This window comes from Eulemur rufifrons, chromosome 28, assembly GCF_041146395.1.
Source record: "Eulemur rufifrons isolate Redbay chromosome 28, OSU_ERuf_1, whole genome shotgun sequence".
In the NCBI taxonomy this organism is placed as follows: Eukaryota; Metazoa; Chordata; class Mammalia; order Primates; family Lemuridae; genus Eulemur; species Eulemur rufifrons.
In genome coordinates, this window is record NC_091010.1 from 13365795 (window position 1) to 13380896 (window position 15102).

The window sequence follows — 15102 nt, forward strand, 5'->3', positions numbered from 1 at the left end:
GGCGTCTGTCAGGTACGTTCTGAGCACTTTACCTTATTTAATCTTCAGAACAAACCTATCAGATAGGATTTGTATGATCCCACTTCTGCTGAGACACAGAGTGCTGGGCACAAGCCCAGGTGACTTTGCCCCAGAGCCACCCGGTCGACCTCCATTCTCTTCTACAGCCACTGGGACGGCACAAGCTCCAGGGTGCTGGTGGCAGGTCCCCCATTCCCAAAGTTCCAAAACAACCCAGGGACTGGGCTGGTCAATGTCCTACATGCAGGGCTGTTTGCGTCGTGCCCAGCAGTCGTGGTCAGAGTTGGCTGAACAGAGACTGGGCTTCCCTGGGGACCCCACCCTCCCCTTTGACACCCAGCCAGTTTGGGCTCAGAGCATCCGAGTGACTTGCCCCGGGCCTCCAGTGCTGGGTGCCCGGGCCAGAGCCCGAGTACACACTTGACTCCAGACACTGCCCCGTCCACACCACCTCCCCAGCCAGCCTCTGCAGTGGGGAGCAGGGGTCAAGGCAGCCTGGGGACCAGAAGCCCCATCAAACACAGCTGAGCTGGGCTGTCCCCTGGTCAGCTGCCCTGGGCATCCACTGAGAAGGCAGAAAGGAGCAGGGGGCTGCTGGTCCCCTGCCCCGCAAACCCTGCCAGGGTGGGAGTGAAGAAGGGTCTGGGAGCAGCTCAGGGCAGTCAGGGGTGTTCCTGCTCCCCGGCCCAGACACCACGTGCAGGTAAACAGGACTGTGCATGTCCCAGCAGCAGGCCACCCCGGGCCTGGGTGTGCCCGAAAGCTCTTTGGGCTGTGAGAGAAAGCAAGGAGGAGCAAGGCCAGCTCAGGTGACTGGGGGTGGTGAAGAGGGCACCTACACCCGGCCCCTGGGGACAGCCTTGCGCAGGCTCCCTCTGCCTCTGCTGAAGGGGCCTAGAAGGGTCCCTGCTGCTCGCACCCCCTCCCTAACACACACACACACACACACACCCCCGCAGGGCCTACTGCTGGACTCAAATGACAAACATCCAGATCTGCGTGTTCCAGGAAGCCCCTTCCCCAGCCCATGGGCACCTGCAGTGCTTTTTGCCTTTAAGCCCCTGTCTCGTGCTCTGGGCCCTGTGAGGCAGCGTCTCACTTCCCCAGAGGAGGCCGGAGGTCCCCTGCCCCATCCCAAACTTCCTGGGATGCCTGAAACCATGACAGTCCCGAAGCCTATGTTCTCTCCTGTACATACATAGCCATGATAAAGTTTAATCTATAAATGAGGCACCGTAAGAGATTAACAATAACTGGAGAAGGTGGGGCGAGGAAGGCAAAAAATAAAAGCAACAACAAAACAACAATAACCCGCTGGTATCAGGCATGCCGCCTCCCTGCCTACGTCTGAGCCAGCCCAGCCGGCTCGCCTCCCTTTTAATTACTTAAAAAGAAAAAGAAAAAAAATTAACAATAATAAAATGGAACAATTATAACAATATACTGTAATAAAAGTTATTTAGGCCGGGTGCAGTGGCTCACACCTGTAATCCTAGCACTCTGGGAGGCCGAGGCGGGCGGATTGTTTGAGCTCAGGAGCCTGAGACCAGCCTGAGCAGAGCCAGACCCCATCTCTACTATAAATAGAAATTCGCCAAACAACTAAAAATAGAAAAAATTAGCCGGGCATGGTGGCGCATGCCTGCAGTCCCAGCTACCCGGGAGGCTGAGGCAGGAGGATTGCTTGAGCCCAGGAGTTTGAGGTTGCTGTGAGCCAGGCTGATGACACGGCACTCTAGCCCAGGCAAGAGAGTGAGACTCTGTCTCGAAAAAAAAGAAAAATTATTTAAAGCTTATGAATTGTTTATTTCTGGAATTTTCCATTTACTGCATCTGACCTTGGTTGACCTTGGCGTAGGGGCCAAGGGAAACTTCTTCTTTGCCCTCTGAAGTTTCACTGAAAAATAAACTCACAAAAGCAGATTAGTGGGAGAAATGGCATACACATTTATTCGTATGCACGGGGTGAAAATCAGAGTGTTGCCCCCACCACCCAGTGGGGTGCAGATGGTTGTATGGGGAAGGGGGTTGGGGAAGTGTGGATGACTTTAGGGGGGTAGTACATGATTTTTAGGGAAATTCAATGGGCTTGGAGAACATACAGTGGCCTGGGACAAGTCTGTTGGGCCCTCAGAGCAGACAAAAGTCTGTAGAGGTGTGTTGAGACTTCAGATTTTCTTCCTGTACAAGTTCAGTTAAGGAAAACTCAGGAAAGAGCCTAGAGGTGGTGGTTTTCTTTTGTGGCAGGTGCAGACTTTTGGCAGATAAGGGGACTACAGAGCATCAGCCTGTGCTTTGGAAGACCAAGGACTGAGAGATGGGCGGACGGGAGATGGTCAGAGACACCCTGAGGCTTGTTCAGTTCAGCAAAGCACCATGTTTGGGGGTATTGGTTTCTGAGCCCCAGCAGCAGCTAACTGAAACTCCAGAAAGTGAAAGTGCAGATAAGGGGGACCACTGAAATGTCCTCCCTCCTTAGCCTCTCCGAGTCTGGGACGCCCCAGTGCTCCACCCCTCTTGCAAGGTCCTCTGTGAGTGTTGGGCACCCATTTAATCTTCACAAAAACACTTTGGGGAAATTCTGTTATGAGGCTCAGAGAGGTGAAGGGACTTGCCCTAGGGGTATGTGAGCCCAGTGACTCCAGTGCCTGCCGTCTTAGGGCCACCCTGAGCTGTCTCTGCCATCACCTGCTGGGGGTTGGCTGTCTCTTCCACAGAGGCTGCTGCCTTTCTGTCTGCTCATCACCCATTGGGCCTGGTTCCAAACAGCATCAGCGGCCGAGGGATTAACTAGAGCAGTCAGAGGCCTTCCTGGCTACAGAAACCAGCCCGAGTGATTTGAGGAGGGCTGGCAGGGCTGTGGCAGGGACTGGGCTTGGCTCCCTGGTCCCCCCCCTGGCTGCGAGCAGGCCGCTCCCCGCTGCACCACTGCACCCAGGGCAGGGCCAGGCTCTGGGCCAGGAGGGGCGGGGGCTGGGCGGGCCACGGCATTGCTTTGCCGTCTACGACTGTGCTCCCCCTCTTCCTCCACCTAATCTCGTTGTCTGCCTCTCCCGCTTGCTCAGGGTTAACCTTTTCTCAATTAATCCGTGTCCTAGGCGCGCTGTGTCTGTGCAGCGTTTCCAGACGCCCCACACCAGGGGCTCCTCCTCCACTAAAGGCAGGGAACCTGCAGGCGGGCCGGCCTGAGTGGCGCAGTGGGGTGGGGGTGGGGCGGCTTCCCAGAGCTTCAGAACAGGGGAGCCTCCAGCATCGGTGCAACAAACAGACCCAGAGAGGGTGTGCCGCGGGCTCCGGGCTCCAAAGGCCGTCGCGAGTGGGACAGCGCTGGGCAGTGTGAGGCCTGACCTGCGCCTCTTGTGTGCCAGGGGGTTGTGCCTCGCGGGTCGTTTTGCTGCCCCCGGGATCCCTGACCCCTCCACTCAAACTCAGGTTCCTAACTCCCCTCCTGGCCCCTCAGATCGCCCCTTATCCTCATGCGTCCCGGCAGGAGAGATGACCTGAGAGGCCAGGGCGCATTCCTGCCCTCTCTGAGCCGTGCTTCCTGCCCAACTCGTCAGGCTTTGGCGACCGATGGCAATCACCTTGCTTAGGCCAGGCATACGAGGACCATCCTCTCCCCCTCCACTTGGAGTTGCATCGGCCGCAGGTGCCTCGCCCTCTGGGAGTGGGCTTTACCCGACTCTCCCATGTATGCATGCGCTCGGTCCCGGGAGCCACTGGGCAGATGGCCAGTCTGCAGTGCCCAAACCCGGGTGTCGGGCTGGCCGGCGCGGCTGTTGCCAAGACCCTAGAGTTTACAGCCCACCTACGCGGATTTGAGTCCCTGCCGAATGAGTTTGGGTGAGACCTAACTCGCCCTCTCTCTGCTTCAGTTTCCGTCTGTAAACTGATGCTATTAATAAAAACACCCATTTCATGAGGTGGTTGTAAGACTATACAAGAGACTGTAGAGCGTTAGGGTAGCACCTGGCACAAGAGATAATGCTCAATAAAAGGCAGCTGCTGTTATTAATGTCAACTCCAGCCTTGAGCTCCCGACCTGGCGCTGACCCCGCGCTCTCCGGTTGGGGGATGCCCAGAATCAGGATCGGAGACGGAGGTGCGGGGAGGTGTGTGCGCCCCTCTCCTGCCCCAGCTCCTCCCTGGATCCCGCTCTGAACCCCAGACACAGGCCCCCTGCAGTCCTTGGCCCCTCTTCGGACTTGGGTTCGAACTGTCCCCTCCCCACCGCGGCCAGCCTGAGGCCAGGATGTGCTCCCAGGCTGGCGGAGCCTGGAGCAGGGCCCGGTCACTCCCCAGCCTGTCTGCCGGGAACCGCCCCGCGCCTCCTCCCTTCTGCGGGGCGGGCCGGCCCCGGGGCGCCTTAAAAACCGGAGCTGGCGCTCGCCACCGCCGCTCTGGGCAGGATCCAGCGTTGCTGCGACTGCCCTTGACGACCCCGCAGACCCCCAGTAGCCATGGCCAGCAAGAGCTTGCAGGATCTGAAGCAACAGGTGGAGGAGACCGCCCAGGAAGCGGGTGAGGACTGCACGCCACCTGGGGCACAGGCAGGGGCTCCCGCCTGGAGGCGCGGGGGCAGAAGCCGCGGGTCTAGGCAGCCCGCAAGTCCGCACACCAGAGGCTCAGGCCCGGGAGGGCCCTCCCCTGAGATGGAGGGGCGGGCAGCGGAGGGAGGATGCCCTGAGCGAGGTTTGGGAACATCAGTGCCGAGGAGCCTGAGCCCATCACGGGAGGTGGCGCGGGCGGGGAGCTGCCCCACCCCAGCCCTTAGGCGAGGATGAAGGTTCACGGAGACAGCGCGCTCCACCCCCGACTTCCGCCTGCCGGGGTCTCCGCCCAAGGACCGGATGGGATGCGGAGGCTGCTCCAGACTCCATGGGGATTTGTTTCAACTCCACCTCCATCCCCCCAAAAATAATTGTTTCCTTACTTTAAGTTCTCACCCGGCAGGGCACGTCCCATCCTTAGTCCCTTCCCCTCTCTCCTCCTCATTCCGGAAGCTACACATTCCTGGAGCTGGGGGTAGGGGACCTGAGGTGACCCCTGGCTCACCGGATTGGCTCTTCCAGCATCTAGCCCAGACTTCCTTGGGACTCCAGCTCTCAATCCTCCTCCCCACATCCCAGTCAAGTGACACCGTCCTAACCAACCCTTTCCTTCACCAGTGTCCCAGGGAAATCCCACAGTTCTCCCGGTGAGACTACAATGCCACCAAGGAAGCCTCTGTCTGTAGGACCCTTCCTTCCAGGCTTTACTTTTCCCATCTGTGAGCTGGGTGCAAAGGCTGCTTCTCTGTGGCTTTCTGATGGGTCATGTCAGACCCTCTGTGAGCACACCCAGGACCTGCCTAGCCCTCTCCCAAGGATGGGCTCTGGGTAAGGTAAGCCCTTTCCCATCCTGCAGCAAGGATGGATCAGATCTCTCCAGGCCGCAGCCACCCGTCAGCCCACCCAGCAGGCTGACCCACCTGGAAAACTTCCTTCAACACAGGCAGAAACTCTGGCCCAGAGGGGACAGCCTGACCTTGGAAGTTTCAGCTCCTCCTGCACTTGGTCTCCTAATGCCTTAAGCTGCCTGTCCAAGGAAGCACTGGCATTTGTTGCTTTTGTGCTCTCTTGGGCCGGCCTCAGGAGGGAGGAGGTGGTGAGAGAGCTCGGCAAAAGTAGAGGAGGCTCCAGGGCCAAGTGCACTAAAGATGGGAATTGAGGCATCTGGGCCAGGCTTCTAGGGGAGAAGTTGTTAAAGGGGGTCTTCCTTGGCAATGTCCAGCAGCAGCCACAGCCCAGATGCCAGCTGCAGCCTGGCCCTGCCCCACCTTCCTTCCTCTGTCCAACAGATTCTCTGCAAGCCTGGGGAGGGGAAGGGAAGCAGGCCAGAGGGGAGGGGCCCAGCATTATAAATAAACAAGAACTCTTCAGAGGCATGGAAAGGGCTCATGCCCCTTGCTAGCTGGGTGGCCTTGGGTAAGGGACTTCATGTCACTGGCATCCACCCCTTGGGCCTGTAGGACAAAGTACTTTAAAGAATGCATGGGGGTGCAGCAATGGTGGGACCCCTGTAGTCAGTGGTGCCTCAACAGGGGCTCAAAGTCACATCTCTCTGTTTCAGTGACAACAGCCGGAGCAAAAGCTCAGCAAGTGGTGGATCAGGCCACAGAGGCCGGGCAGCAAGGTCTGGTGGGGTTGGAGGGCAGGGAGGGTGGGCAGCTCCAACACACCCCCAGCTCAGGCACACCCTCTCCTCTGCAGGCCCCTCTGCCCACAATGCCCCAAGACAGGCTTCCCGGGGAGAGACCCTGGCCATGCTAACCCTGCACGGGCACCCTGACCTCTCCTCTCCTTCCCCAGCCATGGACCAGCTGGCCAGCTCCACCCAGGAAACCATCGACAAGACTGCTAAGCAGGCCTCTGACACCTACTCAGGTTTCGCGAAAAAATTAGGCCTCATGAAATGACAGAGGGAGACAGGGTGACGCCCCTGCAGGCCCTATGCAGCGGAGCCTGGCCCCAAGCTCTGCTCACCAGCTGCCTCCTTGGTCTGGCCCCACATTAAAATTCATGCTCCACCCCGTGTGCACTTCATGCCTCCTCGGAAACCGGGCCCAGTCCTCCCCCGCCAAGAGCAGAACTCCCATATCGAGTCCTGGGCCCCCAAATACGGAAACCCAGATCGACTGTTTAAGGAACTCGGTTCCCGCCCCTCAATGGCTCTTCCCGCAGTCCAATCCCCATCTGGGTACGTGCTCCTCCCCAGCCCCCGCCCCTGATTCCAAAGCCGCTTCTCCTGCTCCGGGGCCCGGCCCTGCTCCGTCCCCAAATCCTCGAAGGGCTCAGCTCTGGGCGGGGGATGGGGGGATGAGGGGGGTGCTGCAAGGGCCGGGGCTTCGGGAACTTCTCCCCACGAGCTGCGCCAGTGCCGCCGTCCCCAACGACCTCAGGCGGCGGGAGGTTGCGGGAGCGACTCGGAGTCGCAGTAGCCGGGTTTCCGGGCCTCGCTCCCCCAACCCGGCCCGCGGGACGTCTACGCGGTCCCTACCCTGCACCAGTCCCGGGCGGCGCCGCGCGGTTGCTTTGTAAGGCTGGACGCGGTCCCGCCCTCTAGGGAGGGGCTCCAGCGCAGGGGGCTGTGCCCGGGGGCCGCGGCGGGGGGGGACAAGGCCCTGTGTGCGCGCGCGTGAGCACGAGTCCCCTCCCTTAAGTGCCCCTTCCCTTGAGACAGACCAGTAGCCTCCGGCCCAGAACGCCGGTACGCGAAGGACCGGGTTTCCAGTAAGCCGAACTCCCTCCCACCCCGGCACGTGTCCAAGCACGCGACCCCAGTCTTGGGTGTGCCCTGCTGATGGGTGACTCACCGCTCCCACAGGATGAGGCCCAGCCCCGGCGCCCGGCGCTGTCCTCCTCCACCCCCACCCCCAGCCCTCGGCGGCCACGCCCGGCTCCTCTTCCCCGCCTACGCGCGCCACACCGTGTTTCCCTCCACCTGTGATCTGATCTTCCCACGAGCGCACTCGGAGACTTTCCTTTTCAATTCACAAATACAGACTGCGCGGCATTTCTCAGTTCCGGGAAGATTTAAGGGACAAAGCGGCGTCCTTCCTTCGAAAGCCCGTTCAAGGGCGGCTTTCCGGGCCCTCCCTGGCCTGCCTGCAGGCGGCAGTGTCCCCAGGCCCGCTCCCAGCCCAGGCCTCGCTGTGGGTGACGCTCTGAGATCTCTCCCGTGGGCGGGACACAGGTCCCACCCTCACCCGGGGCCGCGCCCGACCCCATGCTCAGCTCTTTGTTGTTGCTGACTGCCCCCAAAAGAAGGTCTCCCCAAGTCTGCAAAATGAGCCAAGGCTGCTACCTGTGGCTCCATGAGAAGGTCCTGGGAGAGACACCTGGGGCAGTGCGGGGGCGCTTCCAGCGTCTCTAGGAGCCCTTGTATCCCGGCGCGGGGGTCGCGAGAGATGGCCTCGGGGCCGCCCAGGGAGGCTGGTGGGGCTGAGCTGGCAGAGCCCCAAGGTCTTTCTAGTCAGCGTCCTTCCCCGGTGGCGTGACTCAGGGATAGGGATAACTCGGCGGGGGAGGGGGGACCTCACTTGTTCTCCCTGTGAGTGATTGCCTTAGGCGTGGGGTGTGACCCAGCGCGGGCCTAGGACTGGAGAGGTCAGGTTTGAGGGCCAGGGGGCTTCTAAGAAAGGTTTTTCTTGCGTAAAAAAAAAGACAAGCACCCTTTGTCTTCCACTGGACATCTTGAGGCCTGACAGGATCCTGGAACTGTAGCAGCCACGTACGACCACAGGAGGGACAAGCCTAAGGAAGAGCCAGCTTGTTGATTAGGGCAGAGCAGGTTAGAGAAAGAGCCAGTCCTGGCCACCCTCCTCTCAGGCGTGCCCTCCCTCTGCGCCTCAGCCAGGTTGCTCTTTATTCATTTCCATTCCCATCATGCCCCTGCCGTCCTCACATCTGCATTTGCTGCCTGGAATGCTCTGCAGAAACCTCCCTGGCCTAGCTGGCTCCGGCTCTTCCATCCTTCAGGCCTCAGCCGTGAGTGCAAGTGCGCGCGCTCACACACACACACACACACACACACACACACTTGGAATGGGCCAGGCCACCGGCAACACATTCTCACATCCTTTGTACGTCTTTTTCACAGTCACAATTAATTAATCCTTTATTTTCCCATGTGCTTCTCTGTGATGGGTGTTCATGGGGCTGCAACCAAGTCCCTTCTAATTAGTGCTTGCCCAGTGCCTAGCACAGTGCCCAGGCAGCACTGTTGAGTGAATACATTAATGACTGTCCTCTCGTCCTTCTGCTGGATGACAGTAAGTACTCACATTTTCAGGCTCACATGGAGCCGTCTCTTCAATGCAGCCCCTTCTGCATTGTCCCCAGCTCTGTGGAGCTGGTGCTCCCATGGCACCGGGCATGTGCCTGTTCCTGTGTGCCTCTATTCCATTGTAAGCCCTGAGCGCAGGGCCAGCTGGGTCCTGTCTTTTGCCCATTTTGGGGACACAGAGGGTACAGTGCCAGGGGAGCCCATGGGAGCCTGTGTGTTCCCAGGCCTGTCTCCACTGAAGTTCCTGAGGCTGGTTGAGCCCAGACTAGCTGAGGAGGAGACAGCTGTGGCCACTGTACCTCGTTGGATCTCAGTCAGGTCTCCAGAGATCCAGTGTTCCATTGCCAATCCCCCAAATAATCCCTAATTCTCCGGATCCCGGTTCCCTGTCTAGCCGGACACAAAGTCACTAAAATTACATTGTGAGTAGAGAACATTTCCTTAAATAAATCTCTCTGGACGGTGTTCCTTCCTCCCTCCTCTTCCTCACTGCCCGTTTTCAGTCAGTAGGATGAGCTTTCCTTCTATTTATCTCTGTCAACAGAAAAGAAGCCAAACTCTGTAAAATAATTAGAGGTTTATTCTGAGCCAAGTTCATGGCCCAGAGCCATGCCCAAGAAGCCTTGAGCAAGTGGACTCACAGTGGTTGGGTTACCGTCTGGTTTATACATTTCAGGGACACAGGAATTACACATAAAGTCATAAATCAATACATGGAAGGTGTACGTTGGTTTGGCACAAAAAGGTGGGACATCTTGAAGCGGGGGTCAGGGGTGCGGGGCTTACAGGTTATAGATGAGTTTAAAGATTCTTTGATTTGTAATTGGTTAAGGAAATGAAGCTTTGTCTAAAGGCTTACGATGTTTTAAGTTAAGGAAGTCTGCCAGTGAGAGACAAGCCCCGGATATGTACCCAGACTCAAGTGATCAGTTAAGTAAATTGAGGACCTGCAGATGTGGTTTAAAGCTTTGTCTTGTATAGCATCGTTATGCCTGTTAATGAGTTACAAAGGTTATCTCCAAGGGAGAAGACATGAAGAGGCAGGTCTGATCTCCCTTCTTATGGCCAGCAACTCACCTTTAGGGTATTTCTGGGGTCTCCTTGGCCAAGAGTGTTACTGAAAGTTTGGCACTTGTTCCCAAGGCTACATCAGAAGAACGAGGACAAGTGGTTTGAGGAGAAGGAAAGGGAGGTTTCTTAATTTGCAAATGAGGAGGATGGAGACTCTAAGTGCCACCGTTCTAACTATAAGCAGAAATGCTAAGCTTTTAGAGGGAGGGTTTTCAGCTTCAGGCTATTGCTGTTTAACTACAGTTGATGGTCCCGATCCATCCCATCTCCAGCAAAGACAATCTCGGAATCCAGTTGAGCCAGCTCCTGTGATACAAAGAACAAAGGACCACTCCCCTCCCCCTCTGATTATTGGCCTTGGGAAGGGGTGTAGGTTTTAATTCCCAAAAAAGAGTGGGGGGAGTTTTAAAAAGATAGCTCATAAAACATTTTACCCTTTTTCAAGCTATTACCTCTGTTACAAGAGGGGTTCCATTCAGTTGGCTGGGGGGCTTAAGAGTTTATTTTAGGTTCACATCTCTGTACTGAAACACCTACCACTGGATTTCACCTTTCACTCCCATCAGACTACAGATGGTGCAAGGGGCAGATTTTTCTACTTTCTCTCCCCTTCTCCCTTTTCCCCCCTCCTATTGGTTGTCTCATTTCTACGTTGTGAAAACACGTAGCATTTACATTTCATTCCTCATCCCTGAGTCACATGTTTGTTTTTGTCTTAGATCTGCAATTGAAGATGCCATTCCTTTTACTGAAATATTTTCTGCTATTTGGTTATTGTTAGTCCTCCAGAAGTATTAAGAGTGAAATATTTACAGATAAACTGATAAGACATCTTGGATCTGAGTTAATAATTTTTTGTTTTTTTTTTTTAGAGACTGAGTCTTGCTCTGTTGCCTGGGCTAGACTGCAGTGGTGAAATCATAACTCACAGCAACCTCAAACTCCTGGCCTCAAGCAATCCTCTTGCTCAGCCTCCCAAGTGTGAGATACCGCCTGTCCGGCCTAGACCACATTTTCTTTATCCTGTCAATGGAAAAAAAAGACCAAACTCTGTAAAATAATTTTAAAGAGATTTACTCTGAGCCAAATTTGAGGACCATGACCCAGAGCCACTCCCAAGAAGCCTTTAGCAAGTGGACTCGGTGTGGCCAAGTTACAGTTTGGTTTTATGCATTTCAGGGAGACAGGAGTTACAGGTAAAGTCATAAATCAATACGTGGGAGGCATACATTGGTTTGGCCCGAAAAGGTGGGCCATCTCAAAGGTGGGGGAGGGCTTACAGGTTATAGATGGGTTTAAAGATTTTTTGACTTGTAATTGGTTTAAAGACAAGAAGCTTTGTCTAAAGGCTTGGAATGTTTTAACATAAGGAGTTGTTAATCAGAGACAAGCCACCTGACATATGTTTGTTGTGTAAATTGAAGACCTGCAGGTTTGTCTTGCATACCCTTAGGCCTGTTAATGGGTTACAAAGGATGTCTTTAAGAAGGGAGGGGGCCGTGATGAGGCATGTGTGACCTCCCTCCTCCTGGCAGGCAATTTAGTTTTGGGATATCCCTTTGGCCAGGAGGGGGTCCATTTAGACAGCCGGTTGGGGATGAGCCTTAAAATTTGATTTTGGTTCACAATCCATTCGTTTGCTGATGGACAGTTGGGCTGTTTCCTAATCTTGGCTATTGTGAGTAATTGCTGCAATGAACATGGGAGGCAGATATTTCTTCCAGATACTGATTTCAGTTTCTTTGGATACATACCCAAAAGAGAGATTGCTGAATCATATGGTAGTTCTATTTTTAAATTTTGGGGAGAATTGCCATACTGTTTTTAATAATGGCTGTACTAATTTACATTCCCACCAACAGTGTACAGGGGTTCCCTTTTCTCCACATTCTCACCAACACTTGTTATCTTTTGTTGTTTTTTTTAGAGATGGGGTCTTGCTATGTTGCCCAGGCTGGAGTGCAGTGCTTATTCACAGACGCAATTATGATGTACCTCAGCCTCAAACTCTGGGGCTCAAGAGATCCTCTTGCTTCAGCCTCCCGAGAAGCTGGGACTACAGGCCGTGTGCCACTGCACCTGGCTTCTTTTGTCTTTTTTATACTGGCCATCTAACAGGTGTGAGGTGAAAGCTCTCATTGTGATTTTGATTTGCATTTCCCTGATAGGTGATGTTGAGCACCTTTCATGTACTTACTTAATTGTATTTTAAAATGTTTGCTCTGTTCCGTTGCTTGGCTTTCCTCTTTTGGAATTCCAGGTGTGAGTATGAGGTTCTTTTCTACCTGGTTTCCATATCTGCTGTTGTCTCCTGAATACTGTGAATCTTTTAAATGATTCCTTTTTTTCCTTTACTTTTTTCATTTCCATTCCATAGGCACCTACTGTGGTATCCACTTTCTTGTTCTTCTTACAGTCTTCATATCTGCAATATTTTGTTTTATTGTTTTTCTTCGTCTTCTTTTTTTGGAGCTCTTTCAAAGGATTTATTTGCTACAGAATTGCTTGAGTCCACCAAGGAGATGAATTCAGGATTTCTGTGTTTAAAGGTATTTTGCTGGGACTGCAAATTAGTGCAACCTCTGTGGAAAGAATTTGGAGATACCTCAAAGAGCTAAAAATAGAAATGCCATGTGATCCAGCAATAGCACTATTAGGCATCTACCCAAAAGAGCAAAAGACATTCTATAACAAAGACACCTGCACCCGAATGTTTATGGCAGCACAATTCACTATTGCAAGGATGTGGAAACAACCCAAGTGCCCGTCGATTCATGAGTGGATTATTAAAATTTGGTATTTTGGAATAATATAGTGGAATATTACTGAATTATAATATTAATATTATAACATCAATATAACATTAAAATATTACTCAATTATAAGAAACGACAGTGATCTAGCACCTCTTATATTTTCCTGGATACAGCTTGAGCCCATCCTCTGAAGCGAGGTATCACAAGATCGGAATAGGCTCCACATGTACTCGCCATCAAGTTGGCACTGACTGATCAACACTATGGTGCTCACACGGTAGTAATGTTCTCCAGGGATGAGGGGGTGGGGGGGTAAACTCACAACTAATGGACGTGGTGAGCATTGTAGAGGGGAAGGGCATGCCTCTAATCCTCGCTTGGGTGAGGCGAAGACATAAAATGTAACCAAAATGTTTGTACCCTCATAATATCCTGAAATGAAAATAAAAAATAAATAAATAAAATAAAAGTATTTTGCTATTTTTACAAGAGCTACAACATTCAAAAAGCAACTATTTTTGCCAGCATTTGTCATATTTAGAAGAGGTTAGAAAAAATTAAATCTATAGAATTAGATGTCTAAAAAAAAAAACATTTAAAATTCATTTGGACAGGTCCTGAGTTGAAATCACATTCATCTGCAAAAAGAACTGTTTTGGGTTAGAAATGTGTTTTATAACTACAGATCCTGACCTTGGACTTGACTGGCGAAGACTTCCAGGCACCGTATGGGTGACAGGATAGGTGCCATTCGGTTGGCCAATTCTGGCATGTGCCTTACCTGGCTTGTGAAAATTTTACAAATATTGCTTCAACCTAAACTTCCTGGTTCCCTAAAACTGATTGTCTTAAACTGATTCCCAACACTTTTTTTTTTGAGACAGAGTCTCACTCTATTGCCTCGGCTAGAGTGCTGTGGCGTCAGCCTAGCTCACAGCAACCTCAAACTCCTGGGCTCAAGTGATCCTCCTGTCTCAGCCTCCCGAGTAGCTGGGACTACAGGCATGTGCCACCATGCCCGCCTAATTTTTCTATATATATTTTTAGCTGTCCATATAATTTCTTTCTATTTTTAGAAGAGACGGGGTCTCGCTCTTGCTCAGGCTGGTCTTGAGCTCGCCTCGGCCTCCCAGAGTGCTAGGATTACAGGCGTGAGCCACAGCGCCCGGCCTCCCAACACTTTTTAAAACAAATAAACACAAATTTCCCCTGCAAGATAACATGTTTAAGGGTTTGTTGCCTGTGGATAGATACAGAGAAACCAAGCACAAATGTGAATCAACAGTTCAGGGATGCAGCCGTGCATCTCTGGATGGCTATGTGAGCTGTGAGAAAGTCCCCCGCTGGCTCTGCACTTGCCTCCAGAGGTGGCCACCCAGGCAGCATCAACCTGGAGAGGGCGTGAACCCCAGCAGCTGCTCCATGGGCTTAAGGCGCCAGCTCTTGTACCAAACCAGCTCGTTTTTCCATCCGAGCAAGTCGCTGATCATGTTTCTCCTGGTTAAACGTGGATGCCACACTGAACACAGATGCGCAGAGGACTCTCTCAGAGCCACCTTCTGACACCTCTCCAGCTCCTCTGGGGTACGTGGAAAGGGCTTTCCGTGGTGGGGCAAGGTCTGAGACACTGAAACCAGACCCAGTCACAGAACGTCCACTGACACCACCAGCCGAGGAGAATGATGCAGAGGCAGCCATTTTCTCACTGGTAGAGTTCTTACTTCAGACTTGCTGCATGACTGGACAAATCACTTAACTTTCTGTTCCTCAGTTGTCTTATCTCAGTGGCTTTGGCACTTTCCTTACAGCCCCGCCCCCAAGGCCAGCCAGAGCAGCAGCGCTCACGACCAGGACCTTTTTCTTCTCTTTTATTCCTGAGTTATGTACGTTCCCGATCCATCTATTCCTGTTATCTGGCCAAGTCATCTCAGAGTTCTGGCATTTCTGTTTCATAGTCTTCCCTCATGACTACTATTGTTCATTAAGTGTTTTCTTTTATTTTTAAAATTCATGTTGGAATGTTGAGTATTCTTTTTCCACATTTAAAAATATGTTTTGGCCAGGTGAGGTGGCTCATGCCAGTAATCCTAGCACTCTGGGAGCCCGAGGCGGGCGGATCCCCTGAGCCCAGGAGTTTGAGACCAGACTGGGTAACATAGCGAGACCCCCGTCTCTACCAAAAATAAATAAATAAAAAATTAGCCAGGCATGGTGGCATGCACCTGTAGTCCCAGCTACTCGGGGGGCTGAGGTGGGAGGATCACTTGAGCCCCAGAGTTGGAGGTTGCAGTGAGCTATGACCACACCACTGCACCCCAGCCTGTGAGACAGAGCCAGACCCTGTCTTGAAAAAAAAAAAAAAAGTATGTTTTCACTGTTAGAAAAAAGTGAAGTGTATATCTATGGTATGCTATCCTTCCTGTAAGAA

General features: G+C 53.1%; 1 protein-coding gene and 1 pseudogene across 1 annotated transcript; one reads left to right on the forward strand and one right to left on the reverse strand.

Annotated features, from left to right (window-relative positions):
* Window positions 1-4386: 4386 nt before the first annotated feature.
* ADIRF (adipogenesis regulatory factor) lies at window positions 4387-6583 on the forward strand. Its single transcript, XM_069460673.1, has 3 exons — window positions 4387-4542; window positions 6133-6195; window positions 6372-6583. Exons 1-3 carry the CDS (start codon window positions 4482-4484, stop codon window positions 6476-6478), a joined length of 231 nt encoding a protein of 76 aa, XP_069316774.1. The 5' UTR covers window positions 4387-4481; the 3' UTR covers window positions 6479-6583.
* Window positions 6584-14059: 7476 nt separating this feature from the next.
* On the reverse strand, window positions 14060-14372 carry LOC138376199 (anaphase-promoting complex subunit 16-like; annotated as a pseudogene).
* Between the last annotated feature and the right edge of the window lie 730 nt (window positions 14373-15102).